General features: G+C 40.7%; 1 protein-coding gene across 7 annotated transcripts in view; it reads left to right on the forward strand.

Annotated features, from left to right (window-relative positions):
• The window catches only part of PRIM2 (DNA primase subunit 2), a 226,769-nt gene that overhangs the window by 4,218 nt on the left and 195,691 nt on the right, over positions 1 to 26,860 (forward strand). For all 7 annotated transcript variants that reach the window (XR_012902557.1, XM_075923673.1, XM_075923677.1 and 4 more), the window contains exons 3-5: positions 4,684 to 4,787; positions 5,621 to 5,700; positions 13,774 to 13,894. Coding sequence is in view for 6 of the 7 variants with exons in the window: in XM_075923673.1 (XP_075779788.1) it covers positions 4,684 to 4,787; positions 5,621 to 5,700; positions 13,774 to 13,894 (305 nt within the window). In the remaining variant the exon portion in view is untranslated. The remainder of the gene's footprint in view (positions 1 to 4,683; positions 4,788 to 5,620; positions 5,701 to 13,773; positions 13,895 to 26,860) is intronic.

Here is a 26,860-nt window from a genome sequence, read left to right on the forward strand (position 1 = left end):
AATTGCTGATATTAAAGGTAGGGAGAGTGGGATGTTTGTGAGTTAATGGTATTACAGGTGATAATTGGGGAAACTGTCTTGATAATGGGTGAGAAAGTTCAAAGACTTGTTAAGTCCTTGTCGGTAAGTGTCGAATTTTAACATGAATGACAGTTCAGAGGATTCCCTTTCAAGTGCAGATGTAAAAGGTCTTTGTAGCAGAATGCAGGTGGCTAAGTCATTTAGAGAGTGTCCTTTCTGGTTAAAGTGGCAAGAAACTGTTTTCTCTTTGTGATCTTGTCTAATATCTGTTTTGTGGGCATTAATCCTTTGGCGAAGTGTCTGAGATGTTTGTCCAATGTACATAGCAGACGGACACTTTCGGCACATGATAGCGTAGATTATATTTCTGGATGCGCAGGAATATGTGTTCTTGATCTTATAACTCACTTGGTTAGGTCCAATAATGGTATCAGCAGAATGAATATGTGGACAAAGCTGGCAACGGGGTTTGTTGCAAGGGAAGGTACCAGGGTTGGTATTAGTGTGGTATGTCCTGTGGTGGTTGCTAAGAATCATCTTGAGGTTAGGTGGTTGTCTATAGGAGACTATGGGTCTGTCTCCCAGAGCCTCTTTGAGTATGGTATCCTGTTCCAATATAGGCTGTAGTTTCTTGATAATGTGTTGGACAGGTTTAAGTTGGGGGTTGTAGGTGATGACAAGTGGTGTTCTATTGTTGGTTTTCTTGGGTCTGTCTTGAAGTAGATGGTTTCTAGGTATTCGTCTGGCTCTTTCAATTTGCTTTTTTGTTTCTCTGGGTGGGTAGTTGAGATTTATAAATGCTTGGTAGAGATCCTGAAGCTTCTGATCTCTGTCAGTGGGGTTAGAGCAGATGCGGTTGATACAACCGCATCTGCTCTAACCCCACTGACAGAGATCAGAAGCTTCAGGATCTCTACCAAGCATTTATAAATCTCAACTACCCACCCAGAGAAACAAAAAAGCAAATTGAAAGAGCCAGACGAATACCTAGAAACCATCTACTTCAAGACAGACCCAAGAAAACCAACAATAGAACACCACTTGTCATCACCTACAACCCCCAACTTAAACCTGTCCAACACATTATCAAGAAACTACAGCCTATATTGGAACAGGATACCATACTCAAAGAGGCTCTGGGAGACAGACCCATAGTCTCCTATAGACAACCACCTAACCTCAAGATGATTCTTAGCAACCACCACAGGACATACCACACTAATACCAACCCTGGTACCTTCCCTTGCAACAAACCCCGTTGCCAGCTTTGTCCACATATTCATTCTGCTGATACCATTATTGGACCTAACCAAGTGAGTTATAAGATCAAGAACACATATTCCTGCGCATCCAGAAATATAATCTACGCTATCATGTGCCGAAAGTGTCCGTCTGCTATGTACATTGGACAAACATCTCAGACACTTCGCCAAAGGATTAATGCCCACAAAACAGATATTAGACAAGATCACAAAGAGAAAACAGTTTCTTGCCACTTTAACCAGAAAGGACACTCTCTAAATGACTTAGCCACCTGCATTCTGCTACAAAGACCTTTTACATCTGCACTTGAAAGGGAATCCTCTGAACTGTCATTCATGTTAAAATTCGACACTTACCGACAAGGACTTAACAAGTCTTTGAACTTTCTCACCCATTATCAAGACAGTTTCCCCAATTATCACCTGTAATACCATTAACTCACAAACATCCCACTCTCCCTACCTTTAATATCAGCAATTCACAGACACTTACCTTCCTTCCTCCCCCTTCCCACCCCCCCGCATCCTCCTTCTGTTCTGCAATGTGATTTGTCCTTTTCATATTTGTTCATTTTTTTAAATTGTATCCTTTGGTATATATGGTTGTGACTACTTTCTTCCACTATTTGATCTGAGGAAGTGGGTCTGGCCCACGAAAGCTCATCATCTAATAAACCATCTTGTTAGTCTTTAAAGTGCTACATTGTCCTGCACAATTTCATAGAAATTTTCATAGTATTTAAAATCAAGTAAGTAAGCAAGCAGGAGTTATTCATTGCTCTGACAGTGGATCTGATAATAGTTTCTTACTCTTGGATTGTCACTTTTGAAATGTTTCCAGCTTTTGTCCGTGCTAACTTGTAGTTCTCTCAGCCACTTTTGAAGTTAGGGAGTGTCTTATATTTATCTAGCACCCAGTACAATGGGGCCTGATTGTAACTAACTGATTGTCTGTGGATGCTGGAGTAACTTTGCTGCTGCTGCTACTACTACCACCATCTTCTGTACAAATACCTAACTTTGTATGTGAACAGGTCCTTTTGTGGTTGAATAAGAATATCTGATCTTCTGCTTGCATCTGTTAAAACTTGGCCCACTGAGAACAGAAACCATACAGTGTGTGTTATGTGACCAATCATACACCTCAAAGAGTTCAAGGGAATTCTTCACATTCCAGTGGTGTGCGGCCCTTCCCCTCCCTCTGCCACGTGGGGTCCTGGTCTGGTGGCTCCACTGCCTCCTCCTCTGGGTTGCCTTGGGGCCCTGGCAGGAGCTACATGGATCCCAGCTGGGGTGCTGCAGGACAGGGCACACTTGGGCTCGGCAGGTGCCTGGACTGCAGCAGAGGCTGCATGCGGTGCTATTTTTAGTACCATAGTTGGGGTCCTTCTAGGCAGCCCTGGCTCCAGCTGGAGTAAAGTGGCAGCTGAACGAGATGTGTTCCAGTTGGGGCAGCCTCACCAGAACGGGTCTCATGTGGCTGCTGCTTGACTCTAGCTGGAGCTGGGCTGCCTGTGGGGACTGAGAGTGTGTACTAAAAATAGCACTGTGGGTGGCCTCTGCTCTAGTCTCAGTATGTGGTCCTTCCCTGGGAGCAGCTGGGGCCAGAGCTACATGGGTTTCTGGGGCCAGACCGCCATAATAAAAATAGCACTGCGGCCCGGTTCCAGTCCCTGCAAACTGCTTTCCATGCTGAAGGCAGAAGGTGAGTGAAGGGGCAGGGGGAAAACTAAGGGGAAGATGGGTGAGGAGAGAAAGGAAGGTGCTTGTGTTGAGGGAATGGGGCCAGGACTGGAGAAGAAAGGTGAAGGCACCAAGGGGCAGGGTGGAAGAGAGACAAATGCCAGGGGGCCAAGAGGAGACAGTGGGAAAAAAAGGGCAGGAGGAGGGATGGGATGGAAGGTGTCAGTGGGGATGGGAGGGGACAGGGTGATGCTGGGAGAAGGGCGAGACAATGGGGGAAAGAGGGAGGAAGAGGAGAAGGGAGGAGTGGGTGAAAGGAGCAGATGGGTTGAAAGGAGGGGTGAGCATGAGGAAGGCAGGGGATTGAGCAAATCATGTCTGCTGATGCAGAGGGGGCATGAGGAGAACTGGGGCAGAGAGTGGTGAGGGGGTGAGCATTGGGGAGAAAGGCAGGGGCAGTGAGGGAATGGGGAGGCACCAGGAAGGTGCAGGTGCCAGGGAATTGTGGGGGTGAAGTAGTAAGGCGGACATGTGGAGGGGCGGGATGGGCACCAGAGAGGTGAGGGAGGTGTTAGGAGAGGGGATGGGGAGGGGTAGCTACAGATGATCAGAGTTGGTCTAGAGGAGGGGTGGACACAGGGAAGAGAGGGCTGGTGCAGGGGAGCGGGGGGCAGGTCTCCAAAGGGCTGAGGGGAGTGAGAAGGGCAGGAGCCAGGACACCAGAGGCGGGTGGGGAGCAGCAGGCACCAGGGGAGCACATGTGGGGGAGAATGGGGAACATGGCAGCAGAGGGAGAAGGGAGAGGTTTATAAGATATTACTATTAACTTGGGTGTTAAAGTGGCACACATCTGAACAAACACACATGAATTCAATCCTGGTGCCCAAGACAAAATTCACTCTGCTCATGGGAGGAACATGTTAGAGGGAACACTTCCCCCAGCCTCTCTCCCCATTAAGTTAGTGCATTGAGTGGGTCCTGTGGGGGCCAAACCCATCCCTATTGCTAGGAGAAAGGTGGGAGGAGTTCTTGGGGGGGGGGGGGTCACACAACACCCTTTACTTTTGGTTGTGTCCATCTTGACCCTGGGAGTACTACCTCCAAGGGCAGGACTTCTTGTGGCAGGGAGTGTGGCTAATGGGGTCACGGGGCTGGTTAGTGTGTCCCTAATTTTGGTTCAGAAAATATGGTCGCCATATTTAGATATCCCATATAACGACATTTGTTCAGAGCCCTTTGAATACTTGACAGTAGCAGAAAAGGAAAAAAAAAAAAAGAATTGGTTCATGAATGGCTAGCGAAGAAAAAATAATTTTTATTAGAAAACTAATTTGACATTAATTTGACCACAGTAGTTAATAATATGCTATGGCAATTAGGAATCATTCTGTTGACAGTAGTAGGCTTTGAATCAGGTCCCAAAATATCTAACTGTAGCACTGCATTAGCTTATTGATTTTGATCTCTTCCATTTTATTGATTCAGGCTAAGGCCTGTAATCCTGCAGGCAAATTTCTTGTTGATCCAAAAACTTGTGGGGATGTGGTAGAAGAAAATCTGAAATACTTTTGGCCTTTTTCAGTCTTAAAAATCCTATATAGCAAGAAAAACAATATTGTAGCTTGGATGATAGAACTAACAAATTCTACATAGATGTATTTTTAATATTACAAGAATTGCTCATGCTGATTTCTTTTCTTTCCTCTATTTATTTTAGTGCTCAAACTAGTTGAGAACCTTGGTGTGAGCTATGTGAAAGGTAGCGAAGAGTACAAAAGCAAGCTGGGGCATGAACTTCGAAAGCTTAAATTTCCATACAGAGTAAGTATATAATAGAAAAAGGAAAAGCATAACCTTTTAAATTTTATTTTCCAAGTACTGTTGAAAATTGCATGAATAAGGATGCACTTGTTGAATGCTGCACTCAAAGCATATTTTTTATAATTTGGACAATTTATGTTGGTTTTTTTTTTTTTTGAGCCTACCAACTACTTTTTTCTTGTTAATTTTATATTAACATTTTTTAATACAATTTTCACATTCAGAACTCCTTTCAAAATCAACTGAAAGCTGCTTTGGTAAGGTCTGCAAGATATTATGTAGTAAGATTTGGGAGGTTTAATGTATGCTTGGCTAGAGGCAGAAGATTTAGAAAACAGAGTGGAAGTTATATGTTTCATAGCTTGTATTTCTTTTTTTGGTGTATTGGCATTGTTTGTCCCAGCAATATTATGTTTTACTCTGGGAATTGGTTTCTTATTGGTGCAGAAAAGGGACACGGAATTGTTTTTGTGTGGGTGACTTCAAACAGTTAGCTTTGATTTGTTTTCACAAATGAGTGTTTTGACAGAAGCTTTTTCCCAATGGTCATTCTAATCAGAGCAGGTATTTGGATGAGAAGTTTCCCTGTACAGGGTACTATAAAGTGTATTCTTAGTTGCTATTTTCAGTTAAAGGTAGAACTTTTTTCCATTTGTCTTTTGATAGCTATGTCGGAAGTGTAGAAAGTTAATTGATATAAAAGAGTTTGATGTACTTTACATGTTTTACAGTGATATGACAGAATTGTGGGTCTTGATATTCAATATGGGAATTATTTCTCAACTTCTTTTACTGCCATAATTCAATACATATTTTCTCTTTATGAAAACTAGGTTTTGGCTGAGGATGATTATGATGCAAGGAGGAAAGATCATATATCTCATTTTATACTGCGCCTTGCTTATTGCCAGTCGTAAGTTACTTTTTTAAGCAAATGTATATTCTTGTTAATATTTCATGCATATAGTTAAAATTTTGGAACCTGAAGTCTGGTAAGATGGTATTTAATAGAGATACAACTTTTTCTTTGATTCAAATGTAAGTCTCTTCCCCATTTAGTCAGGAAGAGCGTTCACTTGTGAGGAAATGTGACATGCAGTATAAAAATTAGAATACATTCTTATACTTGAACAAATTTATTGTGATATTTAAAACAATTCACTCACAACACAGCCATTGGGTATGAATACAGGTACCATGTTTTTTTTTAATTTTATTTTTTACTTTCAAAGGCATTCAGCATTGATTTAAATTAGTTCCCATTGATGTAAATCGAAATAGATTTAGGCTGGTATTAACACTTTTGACCCCCGAACTGGCAGTAATTGAAAAGACAGTTTAAAAATATCACTGTAGATAACTGCCTTATACAAGACCCCCAATCATTTCTTTCAGCAAAAGTCAAGCTTTTAAAAATGTGCCTAAGGGGATAAAGGGCCCAAACTACCATTGAATTTCAGTTGGATTTGGTTGCTAAACTCCTTTAAGCAACTTTGAAAATCTCACAGTAAGTACATGCATGAATTTAATACTGTGCCCAAAAGCTAGAAAGTTGCCTAGGGAGGTGGTTCCCATGGAGCTGCCTCCCCACCCTTGTGCTGTTGCCTCTGACACAGAGGCAGCAGTGCAGGGAAAGGCAGGTTGCTCCACGGAAGCCAGTACGGGCCAGATCCTGTCTGCCCCTCCATGTTGCTACCTGTGTGAGGCAGTGGCATCGGAGGGGGAAGGTGATTCTTGCCTGCCTCTTCCCCTCCCTCCTGGGACTACTGCTTCTGATACGGAGGTAGCTGTGAGTGTGTGCACGGAGGGAGAGGTGCCTCTGCAGGAGCCGGTGCCCACAGGTAGTTTGCTTAAAAGCTGGCTCCCTGTTAGCACTGACTCCTTCTGGGTGCTCCCTCCCCTTCCCCAGGTGCTGCCGCCTCTATAATGAACAGAAGGGGTACCATGATAGAGCTTGCGTGAGAGACTCTTTAGGGCAGATGAGTTATTGTCAGTATTAGCATTTGGGGGTCCAAGGTTCAAAAATCCAAGTGCAGTTTTGTCACTTGTGGTTTCTTAAAATCAGCAAGTAACTTGTAGTAGTTACTGTTGTGAACTAATACTCAGTTTCCTATTACCAGAATATTAAAAATGCGTAGATTGCAGGAGAATTTCAGGAGTGTAGTATCAATTGTTGTAATGTGTATAGGCAGGGCTCAACAAACCGCTGTTTCTACTCGTCCATGGCGAGTAGATTTCAGCCGGTCGCTCCATGCGCCCCATTTACCGGTGCTGCATGCATGCGCGGTGCGGGGTTGGCGAGTAGCTCTCGCCGCAGTTTGTCAAGCCCTGTGTATAGGCATGTTATACATATACAGTTTATCTTTTCACAAACTCCATTTAGTGATTCCAACCAGTAATGTACCTAATATACTTCCTTAAAAACAAAGTTCTGACTATCTACCTAGAAAAAAAATTGCCATCTTAAGGGACACTAGTAACTCATAATCCAGGCTCAACAATTCATGGATTGGATGTTTTTCCTAAAATACATATATTCAAGAAGTTATTTGGGGGAAGTTTAATGGCCTGAGTTCTACCTGAGATCAAACTATATGATCATAATGGTCTGTTCTGGTCTTGATATCTATGAATATGAGGAGAGCCTTCTTAAGTTACAATTTAGATTGAAGATTATTATGTTAACAAATTATTGAGAACATTTCTGTTGGGTTTTAATTAGGGATGTGAAAGATTAACTGGTAAACATCATCCTAAATGGATAATACTTTCCTGTTTTGGTTAACCAGTAGGGGCAGGAGCAGTTCCCTGCCTGCTCTGGCCAGAGAACTGCTCCAGCCCTGCGGGGCCCACAGGAGGTAGGAGCTGCTTCAGCTGTAGCAGTCCCTGTCTCTGGCAGGCCCAATCCACCCTCGCTCCTTCATCCCCTGCTGTAGGTTGCACATTGGCTTCATGGGATCAGGGCCGATAGTGACTGTGAGCCCCACTCACTGGGAGCCAGCTGCAGAGCCTGTAGGAAAGCCTCCCAGGGAGATGGGCTGGCACCACTCCTGGAGAGGCAGTTTTGCTGTGGCAGCGAAGACTTCTCCCTGGAGTGGGGCCAGCAGCTCTCAGTGGCCCTGCTCCTGGGGAGGCTTTGCTGCAGGCTCTGCAGTATAAAGTTTACTTAAGCTTTATACTGCAGAGCTTGTGGCATGTAACCGCTAAGATTTTTAGTGGTTACATGGTTACTTTTTTACATGAATTTTTACATCCCTAGTGTTAGTGCATTAGACAGCATTTTGTGTACTTTGGAAAAAGGTTGGCATTGTGGGTTGCAGTGTTACATGGAGGAATAGAGCACTTAATTTAGGCTTGAGAGACCTGGCTTCTGTTAGAAACAGGTGACCCAGGAGCAGATGGGGTAAACAGAACTGCTTTATTGCCCATGCATGTTAAACTCAGACCCGCAACACGAAGTTCTGAGTGGCAACAATTTGGCACCAGTTGCACCCTTTTATCTATTTTAGTATGTTAATTCACACATCTATCACTACTTTCCCTAAAACCTTAATTAGTAATGTTAACAGTCATACAATAAATATTGATAAGCAGGTGATGAATACAATTACACCTGCCTCTGTTTACTGGTTTTTAGTAAAACCCACTTTATACAAAAGCGGCGAGGAGTCCTGTGGCACCTTATAGACTAACTGAAGTGTAGGAGCATAAGCTTTCGTGGGCAAAGACCCACTTCGTTGCCACTTTATACAGTGTCCCAGCAGCTTATAGAGAGGGAAAAAGAATTCTGACCCTGACAGTATTTTTACAGAACAAGTGCGAAGACCAAACACTGTTGTACTGACACTGTTCAGTACAACTGTGTTTCAAGGCTGCCAAGACAAATGGAGAAAAAACATGTTTAAAGAGCAATGCTTGCTGTGGCTGGACCCCTTACCACTATCGCGGACCCCTATTAATTTTTACATATCTATTCTGAGCTCAGACACTGACCTCCTGGATGACGTTGGAGAAATTGGCCCTGGAGGTTTTTCGCCTTCCTCTGTAGCATGGGGTCCAGATCACAGCTAGAGGATTCTCTGCATCTTAGGGTCTTCAAAGTATTTGAAGGCTTCAATATCTGAGATATAGGTGAGAGGATTATTCTAGGAGGGATGGGTGAGATTCTGTGGCCTGCACTGTGCAGGGGGTCAGACTAGATGATGATAATGGTCCCTTCTGACCTTAAAGTCTGAGTCTATGTAAATTCTCAAGTTCATCTGAAGAAGTGGGTTTTGCCCACAAAAGCTGCTTATTCTCATTCTCTCTCTCTAGTATTATATATATTTCTCTGAAACTAGAAGATGTTACTTCATCTTCTTATGCCTCAATTTCATCTTCTGTAAAATGGAGATGAGTGTGTAAAATACTTTGAGATCTGTTAATGAAGAATGCTATTTAAGAGCTAGGTGATTTCTCCCCCCTCCTCCCCCCAAAGTACAATGCATATTTCAGTATTCTATAACTTCATGAGTGTATTGGTCCTTCATAAAGGGCTGTTCTGAACTAAATGCTAACAGTATAGTATTGCTATAGATAATTTTGTTAGCCAGTTTTTATCCTATGTAAATTGTTTTTTCCCCGTTAGGAAGATTTAATTAATGGTTAGTGCTGGGAGGCAAACAACTTGAACAGGAAAATATTGAAGATGGGTGAGGTAATTTTTTTCTAATTGGGCTGATTCTGTTGGGAGGATAGATAAGTTTTTGAGTTTATAGAGCTGTTTTTCAGCTCTCCCCCCAACAAAAATTGGTCCAATGAAAGATTCTTACCCATCTTGTCTTTCTCATATCTTGGGTCCAACTCTGTGTATGAAAAGGAAAAATATATATCTTAAATTTGTAATCATTCCGGGATGGGAAGATGCTGAAGTGAAACATAAGCTGCACACCGTGGTTTCCGCTATTCCCCATTGAAATGCAGCCATCTGCAATGAAAATTGCCATGCACTGCCAATGATAAATTGATACACTTCAATAGGTAAGACCACGATGTGAATAGTACAGGAAAAACTTTTTGAACTGAAGGACTTAAGGCAGAGAAGCAATTTTTGGCAAAGCTCAAGGATTTTATAGTTGCTGTTGGTTTAGTACTAAATTTGGAATCTATTTTACAGAAAATTTTAAGTAGATGGAATCACAGTTTTAGTTCAAGGAGGATGTGTTTATGGATAAAATACATGGGAGGTGGAAGATGTGAGCTTTCTTTTCATTAGTGGATTAACAGTGCCACCCAGAGGTGCAGATGTGCATTTTTTATTTTGTTATTTCTCTGGCTTATTGCTAGGTTAGTTGGATTGAATATCACTTTTTTATATTTGTCTGATGGGCTTTAGTTGTGCATATTTGGAATGAACACACACTTTATTTGTGAGCACTAATACCACCGTCCTCTGTCAAGCCCATAGCCTGGGTATTGTTTTTGACTTTCTCTTTAGTTCCTTTCCTTTGGTCTGAGCCTACATCTTACTGATTCTACTTGCATGATATCAGAGATACAGTCTTCCCACTTTATATGCAGGGCTCAACAAATAATACAATCTACTCACCCGTGACGAGTAGATTGTAACCCAGAAGAGCTGGGTTCAGGTGATCTTTGCATGCGCAGAATGATCTGCGCATGCACAGATCGCCGGACAGTGCATCTGGCGAGCCCTGTTTATATGTATAGCTAAAATGCTCACCCAGGCTCTCATCTTGCCTTTTTTATTAGTGCAACATGCTCTCTTCTGGCTTGGATAGATGCATTCTTGCCTCATCCTGCTGCGGCTCTGCAATTTAAAAGGCAGAAGGAGCTGGGCAGCCTGCATTTCAAATTTGCAGAGTCACAGTGGGGTTTGGTCCCACACCCGGGACTGAGTGCCTGTTGACTAAGAAGTAGTTGATAGAATTTTTATGAACTAATCCATTAGTTAAATACCTGCCTATTCACATCCCCAGTTGGTGTTGCTTTTCAAAAGTACCTTGTATGTAATTTTACACATGTAAGCATAGGAGAAAGAGAGCCTGAAGCACTAAAATTGCTAGCACTAATAAAAGCACATGAAATATGTAAATTGATTCTGCCAGAACAGTACAAGGACACGCAGCTAAGTACATGATAAAACAGCTTGAAACAACAAGAGTGAAAACATAACAAGTGGTGAATGCTTTGGAGGAAGGTACTTGGGGAAGTACCAAATGTGTCATTAATGCATAGGATAATTTTTCTATTAGGTACCTCGACTTAACTTTTTGGCTGGCCTATGGGGCAATAGTGAAATCGATATTATTGATTAAGCCATGTCCACTGTTGTGGGTACAAACGCGTAGGAGCTCAGAGGCCATCTGGCTACTGATGACTATTAATGTATTTCATTCAACAATAAACTTGACTTGGATGCCTTCGTATCTTATCTGAGTCTGTGGTCTTTGGGGGCTCCCGTAAAGTCTATTATGCTAGCTTGCTGCACAGAGCTGACATGATATACTGAGGGAGCATACAAAACCGCATGCAGCCGAACGTTTATCATCACTGATAGAGCGGGAGACCTGTCAGGACGCCATACCAGTGGACTGTGAATTTATTACATTGCTGTCCTGAACTACTACATAAGCAAAGGCACTTGTTAATGATGGTTTGTTTTTAAAACAGGTAATAATCTGTTGTCACAGATCCATAAGATCATTGTTGTGCCTCCTGCTTAGGAACAATCTGTAGGAGGGAACCCCTTTGGTGTGCCTCCCTAGAACCTTTCAAGATTACTGTGACGACATCACATGATGGTGTCAGACAGTAGAATTTACTCATTAACTGGAAATGAGTAATCATAGGAAATCCTTAGTGTATGGAGAGATGAAGGTTCTAGCATAGCCCCTTCTGGTTAGCCCAGAATCCAGCCACATTATAGACACAGTGTGTATATATTTGAAGTTTTCTGAAATTGTTGACCAACTAGAGGAAACTGAAGAAGTGTGAGTTCTAAATTTCAAAAAGGAGCCTTTACAATTTTGTTTCTGTAAAGGTTAAATTTGTTTAGAACAAATACTTACCTTTAGAAATTCACATGCTGTCAGAAGAGTTGCATAAGAACTGTCATACTGGGTGAGACCAAAGGTCACTCTTACCCATATGCAGTCTGTCCCAGACAGAATGAACAAAAATGGTGAATCATTCCCTGATGCCCATTCCCTGCTTCTGGCATACAAAGGCTAGAGACACCATCCCTGCCTATGCTGGCTAATAGTCATTGATGAGCCTTTTCTCCATGAACTTATCTAATTCTTTTTTGAACCCTGTTATAATCTTTCGTGGCCTTCACAGCATCCTCTGGCAGAGAGTTCCACTGGTTTACAGTGCGTTGTATGAAGAAATACTTCCTTGTGTGTGTGTTTTTTAAAACCTGCTGCCCCTAGTTTGTGTGTTATGAAAAGGAGGAAATAACTTATTTACTTTCTCTACACCAGTCATGATTTTATTGACCTCTATCACATCCCTACTCAGTTCTTTCTCTTCCAACCTGAAAATTCCCAATCTTATTAATCTCTCATACAAATGCTGCTTCATACCCCTAATAATTTTTCAGTTCAAATATCTTTTTTTATCCTTTTCCAATTCAAATACACACTTTTGAGGTGGGGTGACCACATCTGCACATAGTATTTGCTATCCTATTATCTATCCCTTTCTTAATGATTCCCAGTGGTGTTTTTTTTTTCTTGACTGCTGTGGCATATTGAGGGGGTGTTTCCAGAGAACTAACCATAATGACTCCAAGAGCTTTTTAAGTGGTAATAGCTAAGTTAGATCTCTTCATTTTATGTTTTTAGTTGGGATTATGTTTTCCAATGTACGTTACTTTGAATCTATCAACACTGAAGTTTATCTGTCATTTTATTGCCTACCAGTTTTGTGAGATCCTTTTGCAACTCTTTACAATCTGCTTGAGACTTAACTTATAGTTTTGTGTCATCTGCAAACTTTGCCACCTCATTTTTTTAACCTCTGGGGAACACCTCCATTTTGAAAACTGACCACTTATTCTTACCCTTTGTTAATAGTCTTTTAATCAGATACTGTCTATGAGAAAAGCTTATCCCATGACACTTACTTTGTTTATGAGCCTTTGGTGAGGGGCCTTGTTCAGGTTTTCAGAAAACCTGAAGTATACTATATTAATTGATCCCCATTATTTACAGCTAATATTATGCTAATTTGAAGTCTTTGAATGGGATCTTTTGACAATTACACAAGGGTTTTTAGTTTTGCTGGAAGCACTAATCTCTCTAAAATAGGTATTGTTAATCTTATTTCAAAATCATATCTAATCCCTCCTCCCTTTTAAGAGTAAAAAAAAAAAAATCTTGACACTAGGATGTTATTGTATAGTCATTAACGATTAACCAATAAGCCTAGACTTACTGATTAATCCAAATGACTACGCACCCTGCCCCCTTCACCCCCACTGACTGTCAGAGGAAGCAAGGAAAGGGAGAACTGCCTCCTCTACCTCTGCCCCCCATCCCCTCTGCACACTGCTGCCTCTGATAGTGAGAGTGGGGTGGGGGGCAGGCGGGAGCTGGTACATGTTGGAAACGGGTTTTCAAGCCAGCGCTCTGCACCAATCGGAGCTGGCTAAAAAGCTTGGCGGAGCTGCCCGTGCCCTCGCACTGCTGATTCTTTATCAAGGCAGCAGGGTGAAGTGGCAAGGGGCTCCCCAGGAATGGGGCTGGGATCTCACTGGCTGCTGGCCTCAGCCCAGGAGATCATAGAATAATTATGTAACCCATAAGATTTGATGAGATTACACGATTATTAAATTAAACAACATCTAATATCCCTACTTCACACCTGCAGAACGTTTATAGAAGGGTGAAAATGAATATATCTTGCATTAATAGTATTGCATTGATTGTGCTATTTCTGGTCTTAAACATAGTACATAATTATATCTGACTTTTTACTGCAGTGAGGATCTCAGAAGATGGTTCATTCAACAAGAAATTGATCTTTTTCGATATCGGTTTAATGAGCTAACTGATGTTTTGGTCCAGAAGTTCCTGAAATATGTTAATTTGTCATATGAAGCTGTAAGTACATTGTTTTGTAGTTTTTTTCGTTCTGAAATGTTCATTTCAATCTGACGCTTTCTAGAACTTTTTCATTAATGTTGAAATGTTCTATTGTAAAAGTCACAAAGGAAATAAGTTCTCTCAACTTCTGAAACTAGGAAATATACACAATAAAAATGACAACTCTATGTATTGTATTGTAATTTTGTGGTTGACTGGATTATAAATGGAATATCACTTTAAAATGTAATTTGTAACAAAGGCTTATAGTCCTGTTTATTGAAAGAACATATAATTTTCACAAATAATTTTCAGGAGTAAAATAGAGGTATTGCTCTACAATCAGAGTTGTGAAAGGTGGGCTATGGTTGCCAAATAGAACTTGTGTATATTATCTCTCAGTTGTCCTTTAGAGGAAATCTGGCTTGGACTAGGCTGATTCTTTTTGTAAATGTATATCGGAAATGTTGAATCATAGACTGAGACTATTAAATATTTGTATAAAAGCATTCTTAGTGACTAGTATGGGACGATCAATAAATTTTGGGAACTAACTATGGCACTTGGTCCTTTTATCCTAACATAGGGTATATAGTGTGAGGCTCTGTCCTCTTCTCACTACTGGTTGGAAGTGGTGAATTTTCTTTGAGTAGAGAATTTAGTTCATTACTGTTTTTGATGGAATGCATTCCACGCTACTGGGGAGACAGTAGAGCCTGTTGTTTCTAAGGTATCTGCTTCTTTCTAGAGTATCAAGATAAATAGTCTGATCTGGAGACACATACAGTATACTAAATTCAAAAATTGAGAATTATGAAAAGATTCAAAATGTAACTGTTCAGCTATTTGAAAGATATTTATTATAGCCATGGATATGAGTGAGCTATAAACCTTTAGGGAATAGAACATTCTATAGCTTGACCATCTGTTCTATGATTAGATGGAATAAATTCTGGGTGTGTCATGGTATGTGTGTGCATTGTATATTTGATATGTCAGTCAGTGTAACCAATTCTGACTGTCTTGAGGAAAATGTGTAGAAGTTGTGTTGCTGCTACTGGGTACATGGCTGCATTGGCAAGTAGAAACAAAGTCTTTGGCCAGCTTCAATTGTTTCAAATAGTTTTCTTATGATCTCTTGAAACAGTACAATCTGTTAATAAGATTGCCTTTGCATCTTTGTTGCAAGATTTGTATGTGTCTGAACTATAAATTGAGAGTTCCTAGTTGCCAGAGTTCAGAACTGATTAAATTAGGTTTTTGCAGAGTTTGGGGTGTTTGGCAGTGGATTATTGTTTAAGACAGTGGTGAAGAACCCTTTGCACTTGCGACCCCTGGTAAAACTTGGTTGAACAACAACAACAACAAAAAAAGCCCCTTTTAAATGCTGCTCCGCTCGCCTGCCACTTCCCTCATCCACGCTGCATGTACGGTGGGTGCCAAGACGGGAAAAGAAAACACTGGCTGGCCCAAATCACAGTGCTGTGATGCCCTGGAGGACAGCCACAACCGGCGGGTTGTGCACCACTGGGTTAAGACATCTGTGTAGTGAATAACTATATAGCTTTTTCAGGAAAATGATCATAGCCAACACGACCCATTAAAGCTGGTAATGTTTTCTTCCTGCAGTCATTTGTACCTTTTCCTCATTCAGAACTATTTGTATGATTAGGGCCTGCTTCTGTAAACTGTAATTTCAAAAATATGCTTGTGTTCATTATATATGCATTTCTTGCCTTCCAAATTCTAATATGATGGTTTCCACAGATTTGGTCATTTAAGGGATATTTGACCAGACTAATTTCAATTGTTTTCTCTGGAACGAAGTCCTTAACAACTGGAAGAATTCTGTTTCCTTGACAATCCTATACAAATCTGTTTTTACAGATTCTTGGAAAGAAAGAAATTTTAATAATTGGATACAACATTTTGGATCTTATTAAAAAAAAAAAACCTGTTTAACTTTTAAATACAGAAAATACTCTTCTTTCTCACCCCATTAATGTGGTAGTCGTTACCGCAGGGATTTGAGATGGTGGCATTGCTGCTAGTGGCTCTAGGATATGACAGGCTTCCAAAACAGTAAATAATTTAAAATTCTCTTTAATCATGAAAAATTGTGGCTTATGTTTAAAAAAAAATAGAAATTTATTCCTAGATGTCTCTTAGTTTATAGCTAGTATCTATCAGCTACTGAAGCAGAGTAGTTGGATAGGGGATAGCAAGACAAGACCTCTAACTCAGGTAATCACGTTCTCACCAGCAACTCTTGTAAGCTTGTTCTGATGGTTTTTTACCTGTTCTGAATATGAATATTCCTTCTAATAACTTTAACAGGATGTTTTTCTTTACTAAGTTAAAGGATTTGGATCAAATGTAGGCATGTGGTAAAGTACTAAGGCAAAGATCTCTGTTCATTAACAGGAACGTGTACAACACAACTTTCATAGATTAAAAAAATTCTCTTGATATGCAGTTTGCTGCACTTTGTGGTAATTAAGCATAAAGTAACTTCAGATGTTCTTTATTTGTAAATATTTTGCAAGCCTGCCTCTAGAAGATGCATTGTCGTTCTGTGAGATGTTCTTGAAAATCTTTTCCAAAGTTGTTGGAATGTGAGACAGTGGTTTTTACAGGACTTGAGTTCCATTTCTTACCCTCCTTGACCATAGTTCTTCCAAAGCAGGATAGTGTACCTTTGGTGAAATGGTGTGTTATAAAATTTAATGTCCTTATTAATTTATTTGTGATTTTTTTTTTTAAACTTTCAGTTGATAACTTTTGAAGATTGAAAATCAAGGTTTCAGCTTAAATTTAACCACACTACCTAATTGGAGGAAAAAGAGAGTCGACAGTGCTTGCTGTTTTACAGTATGTCTTCACTGGAACGGGAAGGTATAATTTCCAGTAGTGATGGACATAACTGCACTAGGGATGTGCAGGACTAGTCACTCCTCCCTCCCTCCCTCCCCCACTACCTCTGTCAGAAAGAGACAGGGGGAGGGGGAATGGAGGTGGTACTTCAAAGTGGTAGCTCTGCATGGAGCCTGGGTCCATCTATGATGTCCCCAGGCTGCATGCGACGTTTCAGAGTGGCATGGCTGTGTGGAGCCCGGGATCAGCTGGAGACTACCTCCCACCCTCGGCTCCATGTAGTGCTGCCTCTTTGAAATGCCACGAGGAGTGTGACACTAGGCTCCCCATGGCGTTTCAAAGTGGCAGTGCTGCATGGAACCCGGGATCAGCACGGTAGTCTCCAACTGATCCTGGGCTCCACGCGATGTTTTCACCTTTGAAGTGTAGCAACAGCACTAGGGCTGTTGCTACATTTCAAAGGTGGACGCGCTTATCAACTAATCTAATAGTTGGTTACTCGCAATTTAACATCCCTAAGCTGCACTGGCTCTGAGTAAGTTAATGTGCTAAAAACAGAAGTGTGACAAGGTGATGTGATCAGCGAGATGGGCTGGCTGCCTGAGTATAACCCTGTTAGAGGCCCTAGGAACATATAAATATGGCCCAGTAGAAGAAGCAAGAATTATGGAACCTCTCTACTCATTGTATCAAGATTTCTGGATTTATTTTTACTCTTTTCTTAATATCTTATTTTTTGCAAGGCTGGAAATTGCCAGGAATTGTATTTTTAATGGGTTGGTAGAGAAAGTAGTGTTCTAAATTATAAAAATAGGAAGAATATTTACCTATATTTTGACTTGTATCTAATTTTGAATCAAGTCATTTATGATTGACGATAGAATGTTGGTGTGACTGCTTTTTGTACCCTCATCCTCTTGTCCTGATTTTCCTATCCTTGTTAAAACTTGCTGAAGCAAGAATGGTCTTTTTTCTACGTGTGTACAGTGTACCATCTCCCGTGATGAAGCCCTAATCTTGAGTGGGGTAAAGCTAACACTATTCACATCTATTCTTTCTTCTAAAAACTTTATCTTTGATACTGCTATGGGGGAAAATCTATTAAATAAGACTGTGAGACTTTCTTTTGTAATGATTCTCAAGAGGTGTATGTTTGAGGGTATAGGTTAAAATACATATGGTCAATATCAATTTTTGTGACAGATCTTGGTCATGCTATTGTACAAGTGAATGGTAAAGGTTAACTAGAACTGAACTAATGCTTCTGTTCAGTTAAACTTTTTTAGGAAAAGGTTAACAGCAGTCCACGTGAAACAATTTCTGAGAGGCTACAGTACAAAGTCTTTGACAGTGATGTGTCCACTTACTTTGATTTTTTTATTTATTTTTTTAGTCCCTTTGGGACAATAGAAATATCATTGTTCCTCTGAGTTCAGGTTCTTTTCATATGAGTGTGCTTCTGGGCTTTTTAATCAGAATAGCACAAATTCAGCAAAAAGAAATAAAACCAAGTCTTCACTTGAATAAATTCTGTAAAACATCCAAATTCTTAAAATACCAAAAAAAAGAAAAGAAAAGACCCAAACAAAAAAAATGCTGTTTTTTTGTCTATATGTATAATAAGGTTAGTATATATTCATCTTGCCTGAGAGTCACAGTTGTGAACCATAGTCAGTTAATTGCCTGTATGTTTAGATTAAGATAAATTAGCATGTTTTATAATTTGGCTTCTAGACATGGGAAATAAGTTAACATTTTAGGGAGAATTAGTTTACATAATACATTTAGTAAAAACTGGTTTAGCTCAAAAGTTTTACTTTAAAGCAAAGAAGAACATTTTTGCAGGTATTTAAAAATCATTCTTATTGGAAATTGACTTGTCTAAAATTCTTTGTGAGCCTTTGATGTAAGAATAGTTTATCCCTGTTGAATTTTCTGTGTAGTTAGAACTTTTGATGAGAATTTATGTAGACTAGATTTTCAGAAAATTAATACCTTTACACGGTAACAAACTATTATTTTATCTGTAAATAGTTCTAGTAGGTTAATTAAATAGGAAAAGATTAGGGGAGAAAAGTAACCTTTTAGGACTTGGCCATTTGGTAGAAATACTTTTTGAGGATCCTTGAGCAGGAGTGGCTAGATGCGACCAAATCTGTGTTAAGTTCTTATATGGTTTCCATCTCTGTAGTATCTGAATACCTCATAGTTTTTAGTGTCTTCATCCCTGCACACTGAGCTTGGGGAACCTTTTTTGGGTTGGGGACCACTGACCAACAGAAAAATCAGTTGGGGTCTGGAGAAGCAAACCCCCCCCCTTCATCCAAAAGAAACCCCTCACTGATGTGGCCCCCAACTGAGAAGGAGAAAGACACTCCCTCCCATACCAGAGTCTAGTGTTGTCCAGCCTAGCTGATTTTGTGTGCTTTAGCTCCATGGTGGGGCAGCAGAAGGGCTGGAGCACCAGTGCAGGCTCCCCAATGCTAATGGAGGCCCTGAACCTGTTTGTGTTAGGGAGACCTTTTGAAATATACGCAGAAACCAAGGATCTAGAGTAAAAATGAAATTTTCTTTATAGACGCAAACTCCTATGGAAAACCCTGCTGTAAATTGATGGCTTAGTTTTTGTAAATAAAACTGTTTAAGGGCTTCTGATGAGGGCACAGAACCAGATTCTCTAAAGAGAAACAAGGAAGAGGAACCTTGGTAGTTGAGGAAAAATGGAGTCTTGCACTAATTGATGTATAAATATAAAATTCTTGCTTTGTGTGTGTATATACCTGATCCAGGCAGCTACTGTGCTTTCTACTGCTGATGTGTGAGCAGTGTGCCTGTTTAGTGGGCTACATCTTTAGATGAACATAAGTCTGTTTCTGATTTACATTTTCTTTGATTGGCTGGTCAAGACGTATTTATCTATTTTGGAACTGAAATCTAGACATCTAGTCCTGGCTTCACAATGGTATTGTCAAGTAGGTTTTCTGTTTGTAGCAAAGGATTTCATTATATATTGTCACATAGTTACTACTTCAGGAAAGAACAAAGAGAATTGGTCAAACATTTTGAGGTACAGGTCATTTAATTATTTTAATTATGGAGCCAATCAGTAGCAGTCTTTCTTGTTTAGATTGCAACCAGGGTATATTTACTATATAAACCCTATATGTACTCCCTCTATAAATTGGCATAAAAAAACAGTCATTTGAGTACTTCCAGGGTACACTGGTATTTTTTTAGAAAATTATAGCATTTGCTAAAACCATTTTCCAGTTAAGGGTACGTAAAGTGACATTTTAAAAACTTTACTCAGGTTCTTAGACTTACTTGGGTACCTAATAGTTAAAAAAGCATGATTTTAAAACTTTTAGAGAATTTGTATGTCTCTCTGTCCATGAGTCAGTCCGTCCAAGAATGCCTCCTAAATGGTAAGACATAGGGCCATCAGATTTGGTATGCTTTAAGTTAGGATAAGAGAAACCTGCAAGGCCAGAGTTTAGTCATGCCAGGACAATGGGATGCACCTAGAATTACATTATTTTCCATAATATGGAAAGGGAGGGTTCATATTGGAGGGACAGTTATACTGCAGAGTGACCACAAGGGGCAGCGAGCATGGCGGACAGATATACTACGGAGTGACAATAGGGGGCAACTGCACCAGAAAGATTATGGCCAGCTGGTGTGAGGGCTCTCTCTGTTGCCAGCTGTCTGCCTAGTAAGTGTCCGTCCTGTCCTCAATCCCCAAGTCCTTGACTGCAGTGCTAGATGGGAATGGGCTCACCAGCCAGCAGCCCCACAGCCCAGAGGACCTGCAGACTAGGGTCAGGCAGTGGGTGCTTTCCCCCCGAGAAGCTGGAAGAACTGGGGGGGAGGGATAGCGCAGTGGTTTGAACATTGGCCTGCTAAATCCAGGATTGTGAGTTCAGTCCTTGAGGGGGCCATTTAGGGATCTGGAGCAAATTTGTCAGGGATGGTACTTGGTCCATCTATGAGGGTAGGGGACAGGACTCAATGACCTCTCAAGGTCCCTTCCAAAGAAATGTGATGTATGTGGTTTCAGCCAAAAGTCTGCCAGGCAGAGCAAGGCAAAGGGAATAGGGAATTTTGCAGAACCTGTGAGCTGTGCAGAGAGACAGATGAAACCAAGGACCTGATGGAGCTCCACCTCCCAGAGTATGAGTTCTGGGAAACAGTGACTCAGAATTTCTAAGATCCCAAGCTTCAGAGGAGTAGCCAAGTTAGTCTGTATCTGGAAAAACTTAAACAGCAAGTAGTCTTGCAGCACCTTAAAGGCAATCAAAACATGTAGATGGTATCATGAGCTTTCGTGGGGACAATCCACTTCAGATTAATGGATTAAACTAAACAATGGGTACCTAAGTCATTAGAATGTGGAAGGTAGTGTGCTAGCCAGGTAATGTCTTTACTCATACCTTTGTCATGGCTCCCAAACTTGTAACCGCTGTAGGTTAAAGTGTTCTCCAGCAGCACACCTCCATCATAATCATCCAGGAACCCACCCCTCCAATCAGCTCTGGTGCCAACTATGTCCACACATCTACATAAGTGATTTTATCACTGGACCCACCATATCAGCCACTATATCAGGGGCTCATTTACTTGCACATCTATTAATGTGTTCTATGCTGTAAAATGCCAGCACTGCTCTCTGCCATAAATTTTGGCCAAACTGGATAGTCTCTATGGGAAAGACTTAATGGACACAAATCAGATATCTGAAAAGGCAACACACAGAAACCTGTTAGAGAACACTTTAACCTGCCTGGGCGCTCATTAATGGATTTAAAAGTCACCATGTTGTTTCAGGCCAATTCCACAAGCCAAATACACAGGGAAACTTTGGAACTTAGTTCCCAAACTTGTAAATGAACTTATCAGGAAGGTATGAATAAAGACATTACCTGATGAGCATACTATCTTCCATATCCTAATGACTTAACCAACTAACAATGACTACTTAAGAACAATTTACACCTTCTCTATCAGCTTCTTGTAACATAAACACTCTTAATTCACTATTTTTTCCCGCCCGCCCCCCCCATTCCCTATTTATTTTGAAACTGGACTTTTAATACTCCGTTCATCTGAAGAAGTGGGTTGTACCCATGAAAGCTCATGATACCATCTACATATTTTGCTGTCTTTAAGGTGCTGCTAGACTATTCATTGTTTTTTAAGCTCCCAAAGTTTGGCTAGAAAATACTATAGAGTACCAAAATATTGCCTCTGAAATAAGAAAGGGGCAGAGGGGAGGGCAGGGTAGGTAATGGTGTCTAACATCCAAGAGTAACCGGGGGAAGAGAGCAATAGTTTGGTCCTGGCTTCCTTTGCCACTAAGAGAACCATATTTAGATAAGTTAACTTCAGAGATTGAGAAGTTTGAGATTAGAAAGCAAATTTGTATTTAAATAGCACATTAAAAAAAGCTTTCCTCATCTATGGATGCTTCAATTATCTTATATGGCAGTTGAGGAGAATCTTAGTGGTACATTTCTAAACTCCTTGTCCTAGAAACACATTGCTCTCTTTTGTTGTACTTTTTTGGCTTGCTCAACACTATGTCCTTAAAAGGAGTCTCTATTGTTTAAAAGGGTTCAAAGTCTCTGGTTTTTTAACTTATATCTTTTTAAAAAGAACATTTTAAATATGGCTTGTAATTTATAGCTCTGAAAAAACACATTACAAAATCTAAATGCAAAGTCTGCCACAAGATGAGCACAGCTAGTTTTGAAGTAGCACTCGAGCCGTGGAATAAATGCTGACATTTAAGGTGACGAGGCCCATCAAAGAGAATAAGCAAACACAGGTGTGCAGTTGTGAGATTTAATTTGGGAGATTAAAGCATTAAAATCTTGCTAGAAATGATTAATTATGGTGTCTGACAGTTTCTGGTAGAAAAAGAAACCAAAATAGATGGTAAGATATTTAAAGAAAAATTCAGAGTATTTATCATCTGAGAAAACAACATTTGAGAGTTTTTTAGATTAACTTCATATTTTTGAGAGTGGTGGGAAAGTTTGAATTTCAAGGGTCTATGAAAGAAATAACTATTTAGCAGAGAAATTACATTTGATACTGGCCTTTAGTTGTGGAAATGTCTCTCACTTTCAGCAAGATCTGACTCTCTTAGCATACTCCTTTTTTGTTGTTTAAATGAGACCATATAGGGGACTTGTTAGTGACATAGGTCATACCTATGCAACAAATCTAACAAGTCATCCTATATTAGGTCAACTTAAAGCCACTGCAGTACAGTAATTACTATGGTGGTGCATGTTCACACTACTCTCCTTGGGTTGGCAGTGCATGTCTGCACCAGGAGCACTTCATTGACATGAGAAGGGCAGTGTGGGGAGCCGAGAACCTAGTCTCTCAATTCTGCTGGTAGCTCCCTGCCAGAAGCCTGGCTGCCCCACAGATTCCCAGCTTCCAGCATTCTTTCCCTTGCTCCCATCTGGGAGTGGGGAGGGGAGACTGCCTAGAGCTTCTTGCCTCCCATTTTCTGTCAAGAGTAGGGGGGAAGTCACTTGGGCTTCTCATCCCGGCTCTCAGCTAGGAGCAGTGGCTTCCTTCTCAATTTTTGGCTCCTGCTGTGATACTGACAAGAAAAGATGTAACGAATGCAGTGTCCACACTGGTAAGTCTTATGCCTCTATTGAGGATGGGGTAGTTACGTCAGAGAACTACTTTGGTGGTAGGAAGGCTTGTAGCGCAGACACTGACATAATTAGGTCCACGTAAGCTGCCTTATGTTGACATAACTGAGTAGTGTAGACCAACCCATAGATAAGACAGACTTTCAGGTACTCCGCTTCAAAAAAGACAACAGTGTCTGAGCCATCAGTTTGGGGGAAGCAGTAACCTAGCTGGCACCATCCAGACTAAGATGTCTTTCTCTTCCTATGGTGACCTTGGCATAAAGGGATGGTGTTAAAGTGTCAGTAAGTCGTGAGCCTATCTCTGTGGCTGAGACAGGCTGACTAATAATAATAAAGGGACACAGTAAGGTAGATGTACTCCTGGCTTCTACTTTAAAACCTGCAGTACACAATTCTTATCCTCTTACTTTTCACCTTTTGGCTCACTCTGTGGTTCAGTCAGACACAGTCTCCTCTGTCCATTTGTCAGACTCTACTGTACTTGTGCATGGAGCACATTTCTTAAACTCCTACAAGGCCTCTTCCCTCTTCACATTCAAATTCCTCTTAGAGTCCTTCTCAGGTAATATGGCAAAACTAGATGTATTGTTGGAGGCATAATTAGGATAATTATATCTCTGGAATCAGGTGTTTTAACTCAAATGTATATTACTAAGACACAGCCTTTTCTGTTTGTGTGCTAGAAGAATAAAATTAATAGTTGCAGTAATGTGTGTTCCTCTGTTGTGGTACAAGGAAGACACGTGTCCTGAGTTTAGATTTCATGTACTCTTTTTTCTTTTGCCTTATCTTTAAGTAGTAGGCAGAGGAAATATACTTTAAGTGGGGCAATGTAATTTGTCTTGTGAGTAAATTATCCTGCATTGTTGCTTCCCTCACATGAGTTTGTGAGGGTCCTATATATATTAAACCTTAACATAAGTTTTCCCCCTTTTATAACTTTTCCTGGCTTGGGTGGTGGTTGTACTCATTCTGGCTGATATGTAAGAGCTGTATTCTTTTTGGTAGCATCCAGTTTGAAAATAATTTTAAAACTATTAAAATATTAAATATTGATAAGAACATCATTATTTTATTATAATATTTTGTATTGTATTAGTGAGGGAGAAGAGAGAAAGAACAGATGCCCTGGAAGAGCCAGTTGGAGGAGCTAATGCTCTGTAGTGGAACTGATAGCAGCTGGGATGCTCTGCAGAATAGGAAGGTATAAAACACATTGGAGAAGTTCATTTTCCCCAGAAGCTTCTCTTTGATGTATCAGTTTAAAAAATACTTTAGTAAATTTCACCAATACAAATGAGAATTTTTTTAATTTCCAGTTTTATAATCAAAGCATTCAAATGGCAACACTCCACATATTTCCTTTTTAGTATTTGTGAAGACTTTTATTTCAGCATTAAAGGGGTTTATGTAAATATTTATTTACTATATCAAGCAATTAGTGTTTTGTAGCTTTCTTTGGAAGATGCACCATATAAATGTCCTAAAGCCAAATTTGGGATGACTAGGTGTTCTCTGTAAGCTACAGATTTAGATGTTGAGGTGATGTTGGACATTTTCATATACCTAGCTGTTGAAGAGTTAAGTTTCTGATTATGCTTTCCCCCGTTTTCATTTTAGGTATACAAATTAGAATTACATTGTTTTGATCAGAGCCATATAGTGTCAAACTGTAGACTAGAGGCACCAAACTGCATCAGATTTTTCTTTGAACAGCATGGTAAAGGCTACAGTTGCCGAGATGTTTAGTTTGCTGCAACTCGGGATAGAAATTATAACCATTTTAATAGGCATCAGTTTGTATTCATGAGAGGCATAGGTTTGAATTTAGGTTAGTTTTTTGCTGCTTGACGCTATCAGTTGACCCTCTGTGCTAAAAACACTGATGGAAGTCATCATCAAAGGTCAGAATCTTTGAACGACTGCTTCTGAAATAATGATGAATGACTGGTGTAACCAAGGGACCAACTGAGAGAACATATGGATAAGATCAAATTGATTTAAAAACATAGAAGGATCAGACATCAAGAGGAGTGGACTATAATGGAAAAGAGGCTTAAACAGGATAAAGTTCTCTATCAAAAAAATCAAATCATTTGTTAAACAGGGTAACATTAAATACGACTTTAACACATTGCATTCATAGCATGCTTTGTTTGAAAGAAAGTAATCAACTCCCCAGTTTAATAAAATCTTCTGAAGTTTGAATAGTAAAGTGAAAGAGAGCATTTTAACTGTACTTTCATTTTAAGTGTCCCTGCAGGTGCTCCACCTTAGGTGTTTTGGCGTTGCAGTGTTTCTGTCTGGAAGATTTTACTAGTAGTGGCTTTAACAGCTAGCTCGCATATGTGCAGAAGCATTACACACACGAGGCGGCTCATGCACAAGATATAATCTCCTCCGTTCCTCTTCTGCCGCCACTGGTGTCGGTCAGAACCCGCAGTGTGCTCTGCAGATTTCTCCTCAGACAGCTAGTCCTTTCCCTTACTTAGTTAGCCTTTTCATTATATTTTTATTTTTTTACTATCCTCTCTTCTTCCCCCCTCCCCCAAAAAGATGATGACCGAGTGGCTCCCTCAGATACAGAGACAGACACGGGCTCCATGCCTCATGCTGCCCTTCAGGGGACTCCTCTCTCCTGTACTGAAGAGTTTCTTTTCCCTCGGCTTCAGCCCCAGCCTCCTTATATAAGGCTGAGAGATTTTTTTTTTTCTCCCACAGATTTAAAAAATTTTTCTTAATATTTTTCGCAGCATTCTCCTGCAGCATTTTGCAGCGGGGGCTCTGTTTTAAGCACTGTTTTCTCCTTATGGACTGTCAGTCACACTGCCAGATTAGCGTGCACAGTGCATACATTGTGTGGACAATTACAGCACAGTTTACTGCCATCAGTGAAAAATTGGCAACAAGAGCCAGGAGAGCCAGAGGGTTTTTAGCTCAACCTGATGTCCCTCAAATGCTCTCTCAGATCTGGTCACCTCGCATCCCTGCTATTACTATCACCAGCAGCAATGTCAGATAAGGCAGTTCCTGTTGCTGCCACTGCGTGCTCTGCCTCTTCCAGACAGAAAAGAGCACATGTAGTAGCAAACAGGGAATCCCTTTGACTTAAGAAAGGGTGATGCCTGAATCATAAGCCAGTTCTGTCCCCTGCTGGGGCTCTGGACAAGCGCTTACCGGAGCAGCGTTCACCCACAGCGCCTCAAGGATCTGAGGACCTGGCCAATGTGCCTAAACATGCTGACAAGCCCAAGCCTGTCATGGCTGAACAGCACAGGGCTACAACAGCATTGTAGGTCCTACTAGCACCAAGCAGTGCTGTACATAAGGGCAGCTCGGGGACCAGAGTGCTGTTACTGCCCCCCGTACTTGTGCCATCCCCTCTGCTTGTGAAGCCAAAGCATACACTGGCACAATATTCTTTACCACC

Source organism: Pelodiscus sinensis, chromosome 3 (genome assembly GCF_049634645.1).
Source record: "Pelodiscus sinensis isolate JC-2024 chromosome 3, ASM4963464v1, whole genome shotgun sequence".
NCBI classification, from domain to species: Eukaryota; Metazoa; Chordata; order Testudines; family Trionychidae; genus Pelodiscus; species Pelodiscus sinensis.